General features: G+C 43.3%; 1 protein-coding gene across 1 annotated transcript; it reads right to left on the bottom strand.

The window, feature by feature from the left end:
• Positions 1-1,514: 1,514 nt before the first annotated feature.
• Positions 1,515-17,876, bottom strand: LOC131397977 (cytochrome P450 2F5-like). The gene is made up of 10 exons (XM_058531071.1): positions 17,822-17,876; positions 14,329-14,504; positions 14,096-14,258; positions 11,635-11,784; positions 5,157-5,317; positions 4,567-4,743; positions 3,995-4,136; positions 3,214-3,401; positions 2,512-2,657; positions 1,515-1,692 (listed from the first exon to the last, which is right to left on the bottom strand). Exons 1-10 carry the CDS (start codon positions 17,874-17,876, stop codon positions 1,515-1,517), a joined length of 1,536 nt encoding a protein of 511 aa, XP_058387054.1.
• Between the last annotated feature and the right edge of the window lie 328 nt (positions 17,877-18,204).

The following is an 18,204-nucleotide window of genomic DNA, read 5'->3' as shown; positions in this document are numbered from 1 at the left end:
CTTTTATTAATTTCCACAGTACAGATCTAAAAGTCACATGCAAATAATATCCTATTACCAGTTGGAGAAAGTACCTTCCTGTACTACATTATTCACCTGAATCTCCTCACAAAGGAATGCTACTAATTGTGAGCAATGTATAATGAAGGAGGGACATCCGTTGAAGGTATCATTTTTAGATGTTTAGAAATTTTCATAAACATTTATAAATAATTTCCATAACTATGCAGACATTTGTATGTTTAGTACTTGAAGGTGTAGAAATATTTTGGAGATTTGATATGCTTTGAATTCCTGAGAATATCAATGAATACTGAACCATCAGATCTTTTCAACTATGCTGTAATATTGTATGAAAAGAACATATGTTTCTGAAGAGACAAACAGAACGAATTATAACCCAAAATAAATCAAGCCAGAGTTGGAAAAAGCCCAAGAATTTACACATGATGAGACAGCGACCATGTCTGCCTTGTTCTCCAACATAATTCTACTAACAAGTGCAGTGTCCAGCACCTATTAGTTGTCAGAGTGATATCTAAAATATTTTATATCTGGTATGGCAGGGCACTGACCATCAGAATGGATACTATTCTCACCTTTTCCCTTTCTGTTGAGAAGCAGTGCTTAAGATCATGGACACTGGTGCCAGACAAGCTGAGTTTAAAACCTAGCCCTATCTCTTCCTGGCACTGTGACCTTAGAAGTGACTTAGCCCATCTGTCCCTCGGTTTCCCAATCTGTAAGTGGAGATGATAATAACAGTATCTAGTTCATGGGTCTGTTTTGGGATGAAAATGAGTGAATACATTTAAAGCATTTAGAACTCAGGCAGGTACGTGGTTTATTATGTGTAAAAGATTATTTCTTATTCTCTTTCTGTGTCTATTTTTCACTCTCTGTATCTCACTTTCTATTTGCCTCCTTCTCTGTACATCCCTCTGTAACTCTCCCATTCTTGCTCTCTGTCCAGCACCTCTTCTGGGTTGTTGTCTTTTTCCCCTTCTGTCTTGGTTCTTCTTTCTCTGCTCTCTGTCTTTAGTCCTTTACAGTCTTTACCTCCCAGCCTGCCTCCAGAAATTTTGATTCCACCACCGCAGCTTCCCCAAGGTGAAAGCAGGAGTTCCAGCTCTGTTCCAGCTCTCACCTTGCAGCCCGAACCAACAGAGGTGACCTCCCTCTCCCATTCCCAAGGGACCATTCTCCTCTCTTAAATCCAGGCAGATCATGTTGGATTTATTTCTAAGATAACATTAATAGGAAACCAAACCAAAAAATCCAGAGAAAGGTGAGACATGGACAAGTTTCATGGTCTATAAGTGGCTAGAACAGAGGCATAGACTTCCCCTCCCTCATGCTTTTGCTGACTCTCAGTTGGCAGGTACCCATGGAAGGGTGAGAATTAGAACAAGTGGAAGATCGATGTGGGGTGGGATAGGAGGTTTGATGGCAAGAATAGTGCAGCAGAAAGAGTGTTATGAAGACAAACACTAGCAAGAATGTGGGTGGGGGTCTCAGCGCTTGCACAGGCGCATCTGGAAGGGCCGTGGTATCTTGTTGGGGCCAGGGCCAATTGGGGTCAGGTCGATGTCCTCAGGTGCCCCCAGCGGCTGCAGTGAGAAGCTCTGCAGGATGGTCATGAGGTAGAGGAAGAGAGCCATGCTTGCCAGTGACTTGCCCAGGCACATCCGACTCCCTGGAGTAGGGATAGGGTGTGATTTGACATGGTTGATGAGATGAGAGGTTAAGTGACTTGCTCAAGGCCACACAACAATAGTGACAGAGCCAAGATGCAGCTCCCAGAGGTCTGACTTCTGTCTCCATATTATTAAACCACCTCTATAGTTTTTCTCCTATGTACGTACTGTGTGCACACAGTAGGCAACATTGTAAGCATTTCCTCTTACAATTATCTATTATTTTAGTACTATGTAAACATCAATATTTTTTCCATCAAGATAGTAGACTAGGGGCCAGCCCCATGGCATAGCGGTTAAATGCACACGCTCCGCTGCTGGTGGCCTGAGTTCAGATCCCAGACAGCACCAATGCACTGCTTGTCAGGCCTTTATGGTGGTGTCCCACATAAAGTGGAGGAAGATGGGCATGGATCTTAGCCCAGGGCCAGTCTTCCTCAGCAAAAAAAAAAAAAAAAAGAGGAGGATTGGCATGGATGTTAGCTCAGGGCTGATCTTCCAAATAAATAAATAAATAAGATGGTAGACTAAAATAAGAAAAATTAGAACTGCTTACATCGTACCAAATGACAACTTTCATGTTACAATACCCACTTCAAAAGTTTTCATCACTGTCTGCCTCCAGCTACAGAATTAGACAGTCAGAGTTGGGTGTGTCTCCGAGCATACAAAGTAGGCACTGCATTGGGCTTTCTGTGTTTCCAAAGCTGGAATGAAGGCAGTGAGAGTGGGGAGAGGAATTAAAGCTGGAGGATGTAGGTAGGAGAATGGGATTCTGGACATCCCAAGGCTATGACTCCCACCATCCCCCCACTTACCAGCAGAGAAGGGCATGAAGGCAGGGCTCTTCTTGAAGGACTGATTGGCATCCAGAAAGTGCTCAGGGTTGAATTCCTGGGGCGTCATGAACTGACTGGGGTCCTGGTGGACAGTGTTGAGGAGGGTGATAACATCCATGCCCTGTAGGGGAGGTGTAAATCAATGGTATAGGGGGCTGGGCATGGGTCTTGGAAGCAGAACTCACATTCTCTGGGGCTAGAGGCCTTGGTGACTTGAAATGCAGAGTGTTGGGGGAGTTGAAGTCTGAGGTCCCGAGTGCCGTGTGCAGGCCTCGGGCTGAGATGAGTAGGCTGGAGTCTGAGGTATGGGCCTAGGCTCCTTCTCCTGAGGAAGGGCATCTGGGATGCCTGGCTGGGTATTTTGGAAGGGCAGAGTGGTCTCTGAGAACACTAGGGATAATACAATGAGCCCCAGGTTCTGGAGAGGGGTCCTAGGAGGGGAACTTGGCCTTGTGAAGGAGTGGGATGTTCAGAATGGGTTCCAGGTCACTGGGCACAGGAGGAAATCATGGGGAAGAGGTCTTGTTCTGGGTTCCTGGGCCTCAGATGCTGTTGCTATGGCCCAGGGTGCCAGTTGCCAAGGCCCTAAGTGCTGGTGACTAGGATACAAGATGCTGGTAGACAGAGCCCAGGTGACAGTAGTCAGGTTGTCAAGTGGAGGCTAGCTGGTGACACACCTTGGGCAGCAGGAAGCCACGGAATACTGTGTCCCTGGAGATTTGGTGTGGGTAGTTCATCGGAATTATGTCTGCGAAGCGCTGTACCTCATGGATCACAGCATCCATGTAAGGCATGGCCTTGCGGTCCTCCAGTGCTGGCAGCTGCTCGCACCCCACCACACAGTCAGTCTCCTCCTGCACGCGGGCTGTGGGCATTGGAGGCTGAAGACACTGTCACTGAGGCTGGGCTTTTGTGTGGGGGCATGGGGGGTAGTCAAGGGGAATCTATTCTCAGTTTTCCAAGCAAGAGGCAGGCCCAAAGGTACTTGCTGGGATTTGTGGAAGACAGAGAAGTAAGGGAATGCTAATTGGGTTGGTGGGTTCACAGAAGGTGGTGGTGAAAAATGGTTTGGTTGGATCATAGCACTGAAGGACTGGGGTTGTTTGTAGGGTATGTGGGTGGACAGGCACCAGGAGATATGAGTGAATTTTTGGAGGCTAGAACTGAGTATATGAGCGAAGCTTCTGGGCAAGAGGTTTGAGTCAGGTACCCCTGTGGGTGTGGGCAGAATTCAGAGTCCCAGACAGTCTAGAGAGTGGTGACAGGGTGTGTGGGAGAGATTGGAATCAAGATTCAAGGCCCTTCGGATAGGTTGGAGAATGCAATTATTGGAGTGAGTGTGTGTGTGTAGTGCTGGGAAGGCTTTTTCGGTGGGAGACTTGGAAGTGGCTCTGTACAGTGTGAGATTTGAACATGGGACTGCATGGGCAGGGCTCCTGGTTAGGTTCAGGGGCACACCTTGCACTTTCGGGTACTTTAACAGAGTGAGGAAGGCGTAGAGCAGTGTGAAGCCCAAGGGTTCCAGGCGAGAAAACAGCAGATTGTGCGTGGTGATCTCCAAGGTCTCCAAGTTGAAGTGGATCAGCGGATCCTCATGCTCCTAGGGATAGGGTGCACGTGTCCATAGTCTGGGGCTCAAGAATCCTCAACACTGCCCCACCAGATTTGCTCACCTATTCCTGGGTGTCATTGTCTGCCCCATCTAAACCTTCCCTTGGGCAAATTGGGGGATGTGTAGGAGGAGGGCCTGATACATATCACTCTGAGGCCTGAAAACAGAATCTCGGAGGATGCCTTAATGACTTATTAATGAGTGTTAATTGATGATCCAGGAAGAGGATGAGGTTGGCTAATTTCACTCAGGTGTTTGGACTCTGCCTGAGATGTGCTGGGGAGGAGCATCTCATAACATCCCATCCTGTCCTCTGAGCTTGCCCAACTCGATGTTGGGCTCCTGGTTTTCTCTTGGGGCCGGGCTTGCAGATAGGTTCCAGGTCAGACCAGAGATGGGACTTCCAGGCAGTGTATACCTGTGCCATCTTGGCAAGGAAGCAGTCGACGAAGTCCCGGGGAGAGCTTGGGTCAAAGGAGGCCTGGTGTTCACAAATGCAGTGGGTGATGAGGTGCTTCAGGCACTTCAGGTTATGGAAGAGACGTTGGTGTGGCCCAGGTAGCCAGTCTAGGAGCCTTGGAAATAGGTTGTACATCTAGGGGTGGGGCAGGGTCAGGAGAGGCAGGCAGGAACACATGGAGTCAAAAAAGAAGGGTGTGGTCAGGTAGAAACCAGGGGTGGCAGAGAGAGTGGAGAGGTGAGACATGAAAAGAAGAGTTGGAGTGTCAGGTTAGGAATAGGTGGATAGGTCAGGAGGTTAGAGGTGAGGTGAATGAGGTGGTCAGTGAAGTGTCTCCAACCCCTGCCCTGGGGGGTAATTTTTGCCACCCCACACCAAAACTTGGTCTCTCTCTACCCCAGTATCCTCTAACCCTTGGTGCCCTCTCACCCCACCTCAAACTCTCTGTTCCCCAAGCTTGATTGCCGTACCCCAACCCAATCATTTTGTCCCCCCAGTTCTCAAAGCTGCCCAACTCATCCTGGATGGACATTCGGCAGATGGCCAACCTTACCCCAGTGGCTACTATTGATCTGGAAGTTGTCTTTGAGGAGCCGAGCGATGGTCACGAGACGCTCATCCTCATAGTCAAAGCGGCTGCTGAAGAGCACGGAGCAGATGGTGTTGCACAGAGAACGGCTCAGCACTAAAGTAGGGTCTAAGAGCTGGCCTGTGGGTGGGGGATAAGGAGGTTGAGGACACTGTCTGATTGCCCCACCACTCAGGAACCCCAGTGTGTAACACAGCAGAGTTTGTGCAGCAAAAAAAAAAAAATCAAATGACATACAACTAATCTACAGAAATATAATTGGCACACAGAACACGCACACAACATACAGCCTAACAAAACCTCAACAGTATATAGTAACCCAGCAGGTCCCAGTGAACACCAAAAAACGCATGGCAACCAAACACAGAAAATATGACAGCCGTGTATTGTAACACACAACAAAATTCGATAATAAAAGTAGTCACAGGAAAGCCCAGAACATTTCACAAGACATGGTGGCACCATACAAAATAAACAGCTGCATAATAACAGCATGTGCTGGAGTATTCTGGAACACAAGGCACACATGTAAAAATGACAAATTGTATTGTAATATGTAACATCAAAATGACACACAGCAACAAGACAGATAGTACCGAAGACATTACAATTGGCATCATGACACAACAAATCAAGGTAATAGCACAGAACAGATGACACACAAACAGTATTCAGCAACAGAACACTTGGAAACTCTGTAAATAACTCACAAGTACACAACTTATAGAACTCAGCCCCCAGTTATAGGTCTCTCTGTGCAACCACACAGTCTAATACCACAGGCCATGCTTCACCATGCTACGATGTTGGCCATCAATAAACCACACAAAACCTTACACCCAGAGACCCAACGACTCAACAGAAAATAAGGAAAAAGACACATCACAACAAGTTTGACATTATACCACTTTACACCCTAGATTTCTCAGAATATGAAGTGAGACAACAGTTTGAATCCTGGCTTGGCCCCTGATTCTCAATGTGACCTGAGTGCCAACTATTTCCTTCTCTGAGCCTCAGTTTCCACATTTAAAACATGGAAAATATAACAGTTTCCACTTCATGAAGTTTCACAAGGAGTCTGTGCCATGTGTTCAGTTCAAGGCATGGCCTATCATGACCCCTTCACAGATGGGAAATGTTAGTATTTCACATACATCATTTCATTAAAACCTGCAGAGTCACCTGATACATTTGTCTGCCCATGAGTTAAGAAGGCTCAAAGATCAAGGCATAGAAATGTTAATCTCTTTATGTCATTTTCCTCTTTAAAATGGGGCTAAAAGTAGTGTCTGCCTCAGACATTACAATGAGGATTCATTTTATAAATGTAAAATACTAAGCACAGAGCATAATATACAGTAGGTGCTATTTATTAGCTGTAAATCTGTTTTTCTCCAGTTTTTGCTTCAGGTTTAGAGTATATATCTTGAACATAACACAGTCTACCTTCAAGAAATATGCAACAACAAAAAGAATAAAATACCTAGGAATAGTCTTAACGAAAGAGGTGAAAGATCTGTACACTGAAAACTATAAAACATCGTTGAAAGAAATTGAAGAAGACACAAAGAAATGGAAAGATATTCTATGCTCTTGGATTGGAAGAATTATCATAGTTAAAATTTCCATACTTCCTAAAGCAATCTATAGATTCAGTATAATCCCTATCAAAGATCCAATGACATTTTTCACAGAACTAGAACAAAGAATCCTAAAATTTATATGGAAAAACAAAAGACCCTGAATAGCCAAGGGAATCCTGAGAAGAAAGAACAAAGCTGGAGGTATCACACTCCCTGATTTCAAAATATACTACAAAGCTATATTAACCAAAACAGCATGATACTGGCACAAAAACAGACACACAGATCAATGGAACAGAATCGAGAGCCCAGAAATAAACTCACACATCTATGGACAGCCAATTTTTGACAAGGGAGCCAAGAACATTCAATGGAGAAAGGAAAGTTTCTTCAATAAATGGTGTTGGGAAAACTGGACAGCCGCATGCAAAAGAATGAATGTAGACCATATTATCTTACCCCATACACAAAAATTAACTCAAAATGGATTAAAGACTTGAATGTAAGACATGAAACTTCTAGACGATAACACAGGCAGTACACTCTTTGACATCAGTCAAACAACATATTTTCAAGCACCATGTCTGACCAGGCAAGGGAAACAATAGAAAAATAAACAAATGGGACTATATCAAACTAAAAATCTTCTGCACAGCAAAGGAAACCATCAACAAAATGAAAAGACAACCTAACAATTGGGAGAAGATATTTGCAAACCATATATCTGAAAAAGGGTTAATCTCCAAAATATATAAAGAACCCATACATCTCAACAGCAAAAAAAAACTAACAACCCAATTTAAAAATGGTCAAAAGATCTTAACAGACATTTATCCAAAGAAGATATACAGATGGTTAACAGCCACATGAAAAGATGTTCAACATCATTAACTAGCAGGGAAATACAAATCAAAACTACAAGGACATATCACCTCATGCCCGTCAGAATGGCTATAATTAACAAGACAGGAAATAACAAGTGTCAGAGAGGATGTGGAGAGAAGGGAACTCTCATACACTGCTGGTGGGAGTGCAAACTGGTGCAGTCACTATGGAAAACAGTATGGAGATTCCTCAAAAAATTAAGAATAGAACTACCATACAATCCAGCTATTCTACTGCTGTGTATTTATCCAAAGAATATGAAAACACCAATGTGTAAAGATACCATGCACCCCTTACATTGCATTGCAGCATTATTCACAATAGCCAAGACTTGGAAGCGACCTAAGTGCCCATAAAGGGATCAATGGATAAAGAAGATGTGGTATAAATACACAATGGAATATTACTCAGCCATAAGAAATGATGAAATCCAGCCATTTGTGACAACATGGATGGACATTGAGGGTATTATGCTAAGCAAAATAAGTCAGAGGGAGAAGGTCAAATACCATATGATCTCACTCATAAGTGGTAGACAAAAACAACAACAAACAAACACATATAGACAGAGATAGGATTGGTGGTTACCAGAGGGGAAGAGGGGAGGGAGGAGGACAAAAGGGATGATTAGGCACATGCGTGTGGTGATGGATTATAATTAGTTTTTGGGTGGTGAACATGATGTAATCCATTAAGAAATAGAAGTATAATGATTTACACCTGAAATTTATACAGTGCTATAAACCAATGTTACTGCAATAAAATAAACAAATAAATGAATAAATAAATATGCACCACTTCACATATACTATAAGAACTTTAAGAGAGTATTCTGCAATTTACTTTCTGCTGGCCTTTGCACTGCCGTCATAACTTTTACATGTGTTAGAAACCCCAACATACACTGTCTTTATTTTTGCCTTTAACATGCAAATACTTTTGAAGAGTTTTGAAAAGTAAGGGGAAAAAAGTCTTTTATATTTACCCACATATTTTCCACTCCCACAGTTCTTAACTCCTTTTAGATACATATTTCCATCTGGTATCATTTTCCTGCTGCCTGAAGGACTGCCTTTAACTCTTCTTGTCGTGAAGGTCTGCTGATGATGATTTCATCCTGATTTTTGTATGACTTAAAAAGTCTTTATTTTTCCTTCATATTTTTAAAGACATTTTTATTGGGCATAAAATTCTTGGTAGACAGTGTTTTCTTCATTTGAGGACTTTAAAGATGTTATTCAACTGTCCTGTGGTTTATACAGTTTCCAACTATAAGTGGACTGTCTTCTTATTTTTCTTTCTCTGTATGTAATGTGCCTTTTTTGTTCTGGCTGCTTTGGGGATTTTTCTCTTTGTCACTAGTTTTAGGCAATTTGATTATGATGTCCCTGGGTGTGCTTTTCTTGATGTCTTGTGCTTGGGGTTTACATTGGGTTTTCAGTTTTATCAATTATGGAATAGTTTATCCTTCCTTTCTTTCATTTAATTTTTCTGTCTTCTTTCCTTATTTTGAGACTTCCAATTACACATCTATTAGGCCATCTGACGTTGTCCCACAGTTTGCTGATGTTCTGTTTTCACACTGTGTTTATTTTTATAGTTTTGATAACTATGTCTTTGAGTTTCCTAATCATTTCTTCTGCAGTATCTGATCTGATGTAAACCCCTTCTATTATTGTTTTTATTTCAGACATTGCATTTTTAAATTAAGTTCAATTTAGTCTCCTTTACATCTTCTGTGTATTTCCTTAGCATGTCTATGTTTCCCTTTATGTTCTTTAAATTATGGAATATGGTTATAGCAATTGCTTTAACGCCATTGTCTACCACATCTATTGTTTGAGTCATTTCTGGGTCATTTTAGATTGACTTATTTTTCTTAACATTATGGATCATGAGTAGCAGTCTTCAAGATGATTTCCAATGGTCCCCACCTCTGGTATTTATGACTTTGTGTAATCCTTCCCACATTGTATCAAAGTTGATTGTGTGATGAATAGAATAGGACAGAAACGCTGGTATGTCACTTTTGAGATTAAGTTGTAAAAGACCCTTTGGATTCTAGCTCAGTTCTCTCTCTCTCCTCTCTCTCTCTCTCTCTCTCTCTCTCTCTCTCTCTCTCTCTCTCTCTCGCACACACACACACACACAAACATGCACACACACACACACACAGACATCACTAACTCTAGAAAATACCTCTTGCTGCATTGTGAGCAGCCCTATGGAGAAGCCCATGTGCTGTGGAACTGAAGCCTACTGCTATCAATCAGACGATTGGGCTTGGAGCAGATCCTGCACTTCCAGTCAAGCTTTCATGTGACTGAAGCTCTGGTCAACCTCTTGACTGTAACCTAGTGGAAGACTCTGATCCAGAACTACCCAGTAAATGCTCCTGCATTTACTAAGGAACTGTGAGATAATATGTATGTTTTTTTATTTTAAGACAGTTAGTTTTGGTGTAATGTGCTGCACCATGATAACAAATTCAGTCACATTTCCTACCTCCTTTAATGTTTGGTAATTTTTGATTCATTGCCAGACATTGTTGGGCACTGGGTATATTTTTATTTCTATAAGTAGTCTTAAGCCCTAATATGGGATACAGTTAAATTACGCAGAAACAATTTTCCTTTTGAGGCTTGTCTTAGGCTTTGTCAGAAGGAACTAGAGTATGTTGTAATCTAGAGATAATTTTAGACAACTACTAAAGCAGTACCCTTCTGAGTGCTCTACTTAATATCCCATACTATAATATTTTTCACCCGGATGGAGGAAACAGGAACTCTCTCCAGCTTGAATAAGCTATGCGGATTGTTCTTTCTGCTTCTTGTGGATGGTTCTTTTTCTGCCCTCAGGTAGTTCTCACACACATGTGCTGAGCATTCTCAGATGGACACAAAGCAGACCCTCTACAGACGTTTGGAGGTCTCAATCTCTGCAGCTCTCCCCTCACTGGCTGACTTCTCTGAGAAATCTTGAGACCTTGGCCTCCCTAAACTCCCAGCTCTGTTTCCTCAACTCAGACGAACTCTTGGGCTATCCCTGGGTCCCCAATATTTCATATATTTTGTTCATTGTTTTGGTTATTTCACATGGAGGTAAAATCCAGTTTCTGTTGCTCCATCTTGACCAAAAGCAGAAATTCAGTAAGGCTGTTTAAATTATTATTTTGCTCTTTTCCTTGAATTAGCACCCAGCAAGGTGTGGAAGAGCACAGATTTTGACTTGGCTTTGAATTCTAGCTCCACCACTTCCTGGCTGTGTGACTTTAGGACTCTGTGACTTAAGCTCTGTGCACCTCGGTGTCCTCCTTTGTAATGGTTCCTGCTCTATGTGGTTATTGTGAGAATGAAATGATATAATATGTATAAATTGTTTAGCATTGTGTCTGATATGCAGCAATCACTCAAGTATTACCAGGTATTATTGTGGAGATAATATCTTAGATGTGTACTGCATTGGTTAAGTGTGAACTCTAGTGCCAGTTCAACTTATGTTTGGATCCTGATTCCTGCACCAAGTGGCATTATGACTTCAAGATTGTTATTGATCTCTTTGTTCTTCCATTTCCTTATAATTCCTGATAATTGTGGGGCTTCTGTGAACTGAGGTGGTTAGCACAGGACTGGGCACATGGTGAGTGTTCAGAAGTATAATCATCATCTCACCATCATCATCATAATCTCCCTCACAGTTACATATGCTAGACTCCAAATACCATATTGACACATAACAAGACCAAATGACAGTTGCTACCACATCAATCATATCTTGCCACTAACATCAAGGGCACCCAGCACCACAAACTGGGATACTTGGCTGCAACCCTCCAGGGTAACCTATTCACATTAGAGTCTAAGTGAATGAATCTTCCAAGAGTGCTGCAGTGCACAACCTGCACTCCCATACAGAGTAACTCTGACAGAAAAAGTCGAATGTCAAAGAGCCAGGACCAAGGCTGACCTTCAGTTTTCCTTAGCTCTACCATCAGGAAGCTGACTTCTTCCAGGATCTGCTTCTCAAGGCTCTGTTTCCCCATCCTGATGTTATGCAGGGCTTGTTCACCAAACTTTCTTAGGATCTTCCACTTGTTGCCATTGGAGAAAGCAATGCCTGAAAGAAAAGTGAAGGAGCTAGTCCAATTGGCATTTCTTCTAAGAGATCATTGGCCTGTGAGTCTACCCTTCCTGATACTGCTTGGAGAACCATAGAATATATAAGTTCCCTACACTACGAAGGCTTCTCTGATCATCACAAATCAGATCAGGCTTCATCTCTGGGTTCCCAAAGCTTCCAGGGTTTTCCCTTCATAACCTTGATAAGTTCAGCATATCACTGCCTAGTGACAGGGATGTTTCCCCCATTAGACTAAGAGTTCTGAGAGGGCAAGGTCCAATTTTCTCTGAATTGCTGGCCTCGAAACAAAGTTCATTATCTCATTGAATCTTCTGTCAGTCTTCTCAGAATATCAAACTGAGGGTCAGATCAGGGAGGCTACCTGTCAACAGTACACAGCTAGTAAACTACAGACCCCAGGCTGCTTTCTTTATACTATGTATGAAATACTTAGATGGCATCTATTTTTAACAACACACTATATATGTTCTCAGATGTTTTACTGTCCAACTTTAGTAAGGTGACCTTATCCCCCTTCTTTCTCTCCCTCCTCCAATATACATGGACAGTTGTAGTCATAAGCTCAAGCCAGAGGGAGCAGATGAAGGTAGGGAAGATACCTCAATATTAATACAAAGATTTTTGCCCCCAGACACCTCTGATTCAGATCAGACATCTGGAACCCATCCTATGGTAGGGGCATGGGTTCTTCATGAGACTCTGCAGAATTGAGAAAGCAAGTGCAGGGTGTATGTCTCCAGGTCACTCACTTTCATCCAGGCAACTGTCTTTTTTGGCCTCATATTTACCTTCAACATAATATTTTGAATAAATAATTCAAATGTGCTTAAAATGTTGGAAATACACAGTAATAGTCATTTTCTCAAGTCCAAATAGGACAAGATATTGAATTGTCCACAAGAGCCAGACTTAGCATATGAGGTAGATGTGATTAGAGTTTACAATGGAGGTGATAAGGTGTAGTTTGGTTTGGTGATACAGTTGACAAGGGGTTGAAGCAAGGGAATTAGGTTAGATCAAGAATGGGATTCGTGGATTGTATTGAAGCTGATGATCAGAATGGTATTGAGTAGGCGAGGTTGGTAATATAACTGGGGTGGGTAGAATGTATTAAAGCCTAATCAGCCAAAGACCACCAGGGACAAAAGCGTAATGTGACAAAATCAGGTTAATTGGCTTGATACACAGAGGAAGGACACTATAGAGGAAGCACGGAGTGCTGGTCATCAAGTGGGTTGGGATCAGTGCCTTGTGTAAAATTTGGGTTCATGCTGAAGAATTCTGAGGAGAGTCTAAGGTAAGTGGGGTAAGTTCTATATTAGTTGGTCTTTCTAAAGAGGGATTAGGAGAAGTGGAGATTACCGAGGGATTGGATGCAATCATGCAACGTGGATGATTGAACAATTTCATATGCCAGGCCATAGATGGCTATAAAGAAGAAGTCTAGGGGGTTATTGTTAAAAAAAAAAAATCGGTAGTCACTCAAAAGTGAGGGCCCTTACGGCATTTTACAACAACTATGTGATGTTGGGAGGAACAATGTTCCCTGTTAACTTTATAGCTGGCTTTCTCTGTGTCTGTCCTTCCAGCCTGATTAATGACAAGGCTGGATTTTCCTTTTGAGTCCACACTGATTTCACTATTCCTGTTAGGTTTTTACTTTTTCAAATGATATTGGAGTAGGGGATGGTTTTGGTATATTGGCATTGAGGTTGAATTTTGGTTTAGTTAAGATTGTGTTGTTATTTGATGTGTTGGATTGGATGATTGGGTTTGTAGGATTTAGATGGAAAATAGGTATTGGAAACCACCCAAATTGGATAGCATTTGGGATAGAAGATGGAGCTAGGGATTGGGGAAAAATTATGAGTTCATTTCGACCAAAAGGATTGGGATGGGATTGATTATGGAAATTTACCATGGAGATTGTGTTGAGGTCTAGGTGGACAGTTAGGACTGGTTCTGGATCATTTGACTTGTCAATTGAGATGGAAGTTGAGTATGAGGTTGATGTTAAAATAAAGATTGGCAAGACTGAGGTTGAGCTTGAAATGGAAATGGGGATTGCAACAAAAGTACAATTTAAGCTAGTGATGGTGTCTAGGTACGGTGAAGGTTGTACAACTTCATCCCAGGTCCTGGACTGTGCAGTTTCCACGCCATCTGTTGTCACTAGTGGGATCAATGACCCTGAGGGACACCAAGATGGGAGAACTATCTCCTGCTTTCATGCTGCAATAATGGAGAAAGTGTTTTCTGGGAGGGAAGAGAGGAGGATCAAGTTTACTATTTTCCTCGTTGAACTTGGAATATAAAGGGACATCACTCCAGTCACTGAAGTCCTCATCATGGTCCACAAGAGCCTCCTTCACAGCTTGGTGCCCACTGAGGACCACTGCCTGCCTGGATCCCAGATACAAGGTGTACACAGGGCCATACTTCTTACTGAGCTGTGGGAAGGAACACAGAGGTTACATTTCACCTCCTTATTCCCCCCTTCTCAAGCTAAAGGGCCAGCACCTCCATGAGGGATGTCAGCATGTTTTGGGAGCCAAGCTGCAGAAGGTTTCCCACGAATGGGAGGGGTCTGGGTCCTGGAGGAAGTCTCTCTTCGCACGTTGAGCCAAGGATCAGGAATAGACAGGTAAGATGGCTGTTCTCCAAGGGTCCATGGTGAAGGCACTTGCAGGCAGCACCTGAAAGGAAAGAGGGAGAGGTTGTGGCTGTGGAAGGGATACTTGTTCCTCTCATCTCCACCTGGAACATGCTTTCCCAAGGCCCCAGATACAGGGGAAGATGAGGAGAGACAAAGAAGTAGAGAGGCATAGAGACAGAGAATCAGACTTGAGAGAGAAAGGGAGGAAAGACGGGTGGGAGGAAGAGAGGGAGAAAGAGTGCCAGAGGCACAAAGGGGCAGTCATAGAGAGAGAAACATTGAGAGAGATAGGCAGAGGGACAAAGATAGAGCCAGAGAGACATAAAGGAAGAGACAGAGACATTGAGAGATAGGGACAGAAAGAGGTAGGCAGAGAGCGACTTACACAGAGATAGAGAGGCAGAGACAGAGAGAGAAAAAGAGACAGACACAGCTTAAACTCAGAGAGACATTGGAGAGAGAATAATAGGACAGCCTGTCTCTCTTTCTCGCTCTCTATCCCTGTCTCCCCCTCCCTCCCTTTCCCTCCCTTTCTCTGTCTCCTTTTCCCTATTTGTCCCTCTGTCTCTCTCTACCTCCTTTCCCTCCGTCTCCATCTTTCCACATTTATACATCTTTTTCACCATGCCCATCTGACCCTGGTTGGTGCCTTTAAGTTGTTAAACAGGTGTCTCAAGGTATTTGTGCATGGAACAGGGTGGGGTTGGGGGAGAAGATCCCAGAGCTGCTCTGACCCTATGGTTCATTGTTGGACAATGGGGAATTCCTGTGGCCTCTGAATGGCTGAGCTGGGAGACAAAGGAACAGGAGACCCAGGGATACAGCTCTCATTTAGATTCTCCTTCTCTTGCTCATGGCCCTTGGGCTCCTGTGCAGTAGACATTGTAAGTGAGAGAGTTGATAAATCTCAGAATAGTACACTCATATCATTACTATTTCTTTGGGCAACAGACAGAATCACGGAAACATTTACCCTTAAATAAAATCGATCTTAGAACCATGAAACTATGATAGAACAGACTCCTCAATCCCCTAGAATGTAAGCTCCATGAGGGCAGGGATTTTTGTCTAGTTTTTCACCTGCGAATTTCCACACAAAGTATCTTTGCCAGGGGTGGGCTTCCAAAACATTCACAATACATCTTCTCTCCATCATCCTGCTATCTGAGACCAGAAATCCCACTCCTCAGTTCCTCACTTACTCTCACTCTGCTATCCTGACTGTCTGTTTGGAGAAAGTTGGGGAAAAATAGGTACCCACATTCTCCTCCCTTATCCCAGGCTTCTGCTTCGCCTCCTTCAGGGATTTCAACAGGTTCTCCACATACACACCCAGAATATTTATTACCAGGTGTTTGACTGCAGAGCTGACAAGCGATGATCAGAGCGAGAGGAGTAGGAATTCTGAGAGGGTCAGTAACACATAGGTGCCCAGGTGCTTTCTGCTCTTTAATCCCCAGCAAGAAGCTGCTCCCAGGTCCTACCAGGTCACTTTCCTCTTGCATCACCACAAGAATACGATGGGGGAGGGAGGTCCAAGGTGCATCCTACTGAGTTGTTGCTCTTGGCATCAGGCTAGGTGCATTAGTTGGCTAGGGCTGCTGTATCTCAGTACCACAACTGATTGTTTAAACAAAAAAAATTTGTTGTCTTAGTTCTGGTGGCTACAAATCTGAGATCAAGCTTATGGTGGTTGTCTGGCAATCTTTGTGTATAGAAGCATCACCTTGATCTTTTCCTCCGTCTTTACGTCATTCCCTCTGTGTTGTATCCTTCTCTAAATTCTCCTTCTTATGAGGACATCAGATATATTGGATTAGAAGCCCACACTCCTCCAGTTTGATCTCATCTTAACTAATTAGAACTGTAATGGCCCTGTTTGCAAATAAGCTCACATTCTGAGCCACTAGAGTTCAGAATTTCAACACATGAACATTTGGGGACACAATGTAACCCATAACACTGGAGATCCCCTGCTCGACTGTCTCTGGGAGATCTCTCCCAATTGTCCCACCCTCTTCCAGGGTCCACCTTTGCCTTACCTCACTCCATGTACCCCTTGGCTCTATCCTCATGCCTGTGTCCATATATCTCCATCTGACTGTTCTTACATAGTTCTCCAGTCCATGGTTAGCTTCTTCCTCTAGCTATGTTTCAGTCACACCCCAGGGAATCTGGTTCTTTGCGTCTGCCTGTTTTCTTCCTCCTTAGCTTATCCTTTTCCCAAATTGTCCTGTTTTTTCCCTCTTTCCCTGTCACAGCTCATTCAACCACCACATCTGGATAACTAGTCATGCGTTGTCTTCTCCATGGATTTGTGTGGATCCACATGGGAATTCCTACTCTATGTGCTGTGGGAGCCCCTTCCTCGAGCCTTTTCTGAACCACCCTTTGCAAATACTCTCTTTCTCTGGTATAACTCTTCTCTTGCCTGATCAGCTCCCTATTCTGCTTCTATCCCTAGGTTCAGCTGCCCAGATCAATGGCTCTACAGCTAAGCAAACAAACTATCATGTCATCATCACCTTTTGACAGAATGCCCCAAGGACAGCAAGTGTGCAATCCCTCCTCCCCCAGGACAAAGTTCTGGAGTGGTCAGTAGGATAGAAGTTAGGCTCAGGAAAAGACTTGGTGAAAGTGGTGCCTTTTCTGCTCCTGTCTTCTTGTGGGAATTCAAATACTTGTGGATGAAGGCTAATTTGGTGCTACAAGTTCCTAAATGAGAATACTCCTTCCTTTTCATCATTGCCAGGGTGGGATTTGGTGTTCTAGGAGTTGGACTGGTCCTTGGTTCAGTTGAACCTCTGCTTCCCTATCTATCCTTGCCCCTCTCCCTTATCAATCACTAAATTAGAAGACAGGCCTAGGACTTGTGGACAAACTGGCTTCCCCAACTAGGTAAGCTGATGGTAAGCAGACCTGTGCTGCCTTGTGTGGCATGACTGAGTCCTATCTAGCCTCTGTTATAGATTTAGATGACCTACATTGAACGTTCCACTAATAAATTGGCTTTTAGTGATATGAGATCGCAGCCCTCCTTAATGTGGCCGTGGATCATGCGTCTTGGCCTGGATTTATCTGTGTGTCTTAGAATGATACTGTGACTGACACTAAGCTCAGGGAAAAGACTAAACCCTGTGCCTGATTAGTTGTGTGTCCCAACCAAGCTGGCCCCCCGATCTATAGAGAGCTCAGGGAAATGACCATATCCTGTGTGATGTATGGACCCCTCGGATGGTCACTCATGAAAGAGCCATCTTTACAGATTAAGAATAGAGGGAGGGAAGAGGAAATAAACTTCAGTTGGCATGCTGAAGTGCATACTCCTAAGAGTGGACTGCTCACTAGAACTCTTACCTTCCTCTGCTGCTGCTGCCCAGGCCTCTGTTGCAGCAGAGATCCTGATCCTCATGATTCTGGGGAAAAATATCGAATGCACCTCTTGGCACAGTGAAGGGGTTAATTCCAACCAGCTTTATGCCTTTTAAAGTAACCGTTGCCATGGATCCTTATCCATTCATCTGTCGACGGACATTTAGTTTGTTTCCATATCTTGGCTACTGTGAATTATGCTGCAATGAACATGGGAGTACAGATATCTCTTAGAGATAGTGTTTTCATTTCCTTTTTGTATATACCCAGAAGTGGGACTTCTGGAACATATGGTAGTTCTTTTTTAATATTTTGAGGAGCCGCCTTTCTGTTTTCCATCGTGGCTACACAAATTTACTTTCCCACCA

This window comes from Diceros bicornis, chromosome 34 (assembly GCF_020826845.1).
Source record: "Diceros bicornis minor isolate mBicDic1 chromosome 34, mDicBic1.mat.cur, whole genome shotgun sequence".
NCBI lineage: Eukaryota > Metazoa > Chordata > Mammalia > Perissodactyla > Rhinocerotidae > Diceros > Diceros bicornis.
Note: the sequence above shows the minus strand (reverse complement) of the source record. Positions and strands in the feature narration are given on the sequence as shown.

What these genes read in the sequence shown, in the direction of transcription:
- LOC131397977 (XM_058531071.1), bottom strand. Translation starts at nt 17,876, where the DNA reads ATGAGGATCAGGATCTCTGCTGCAACAGAGGCCTGGGCAGCAGCAGCA. An exon ending in GTGGCTTCCTGCTGCCCAAG is followed by an intron (nt 2,658 to 3,213) that starts GTGTGTCACCAG and finishes CCTCCCCTACAG; the next exon opens with GGCATGGATGTTATCACCCT. An exon ending in ATGCCCTTCTCTGCTGGTAA is followed by an intron (nt 1,693 to 2,511) that starts GTGGGGGGATGG and finishes TACTCCAGGGAG; the next exon opens with TCGGATGTGCCTGGGCAAGT.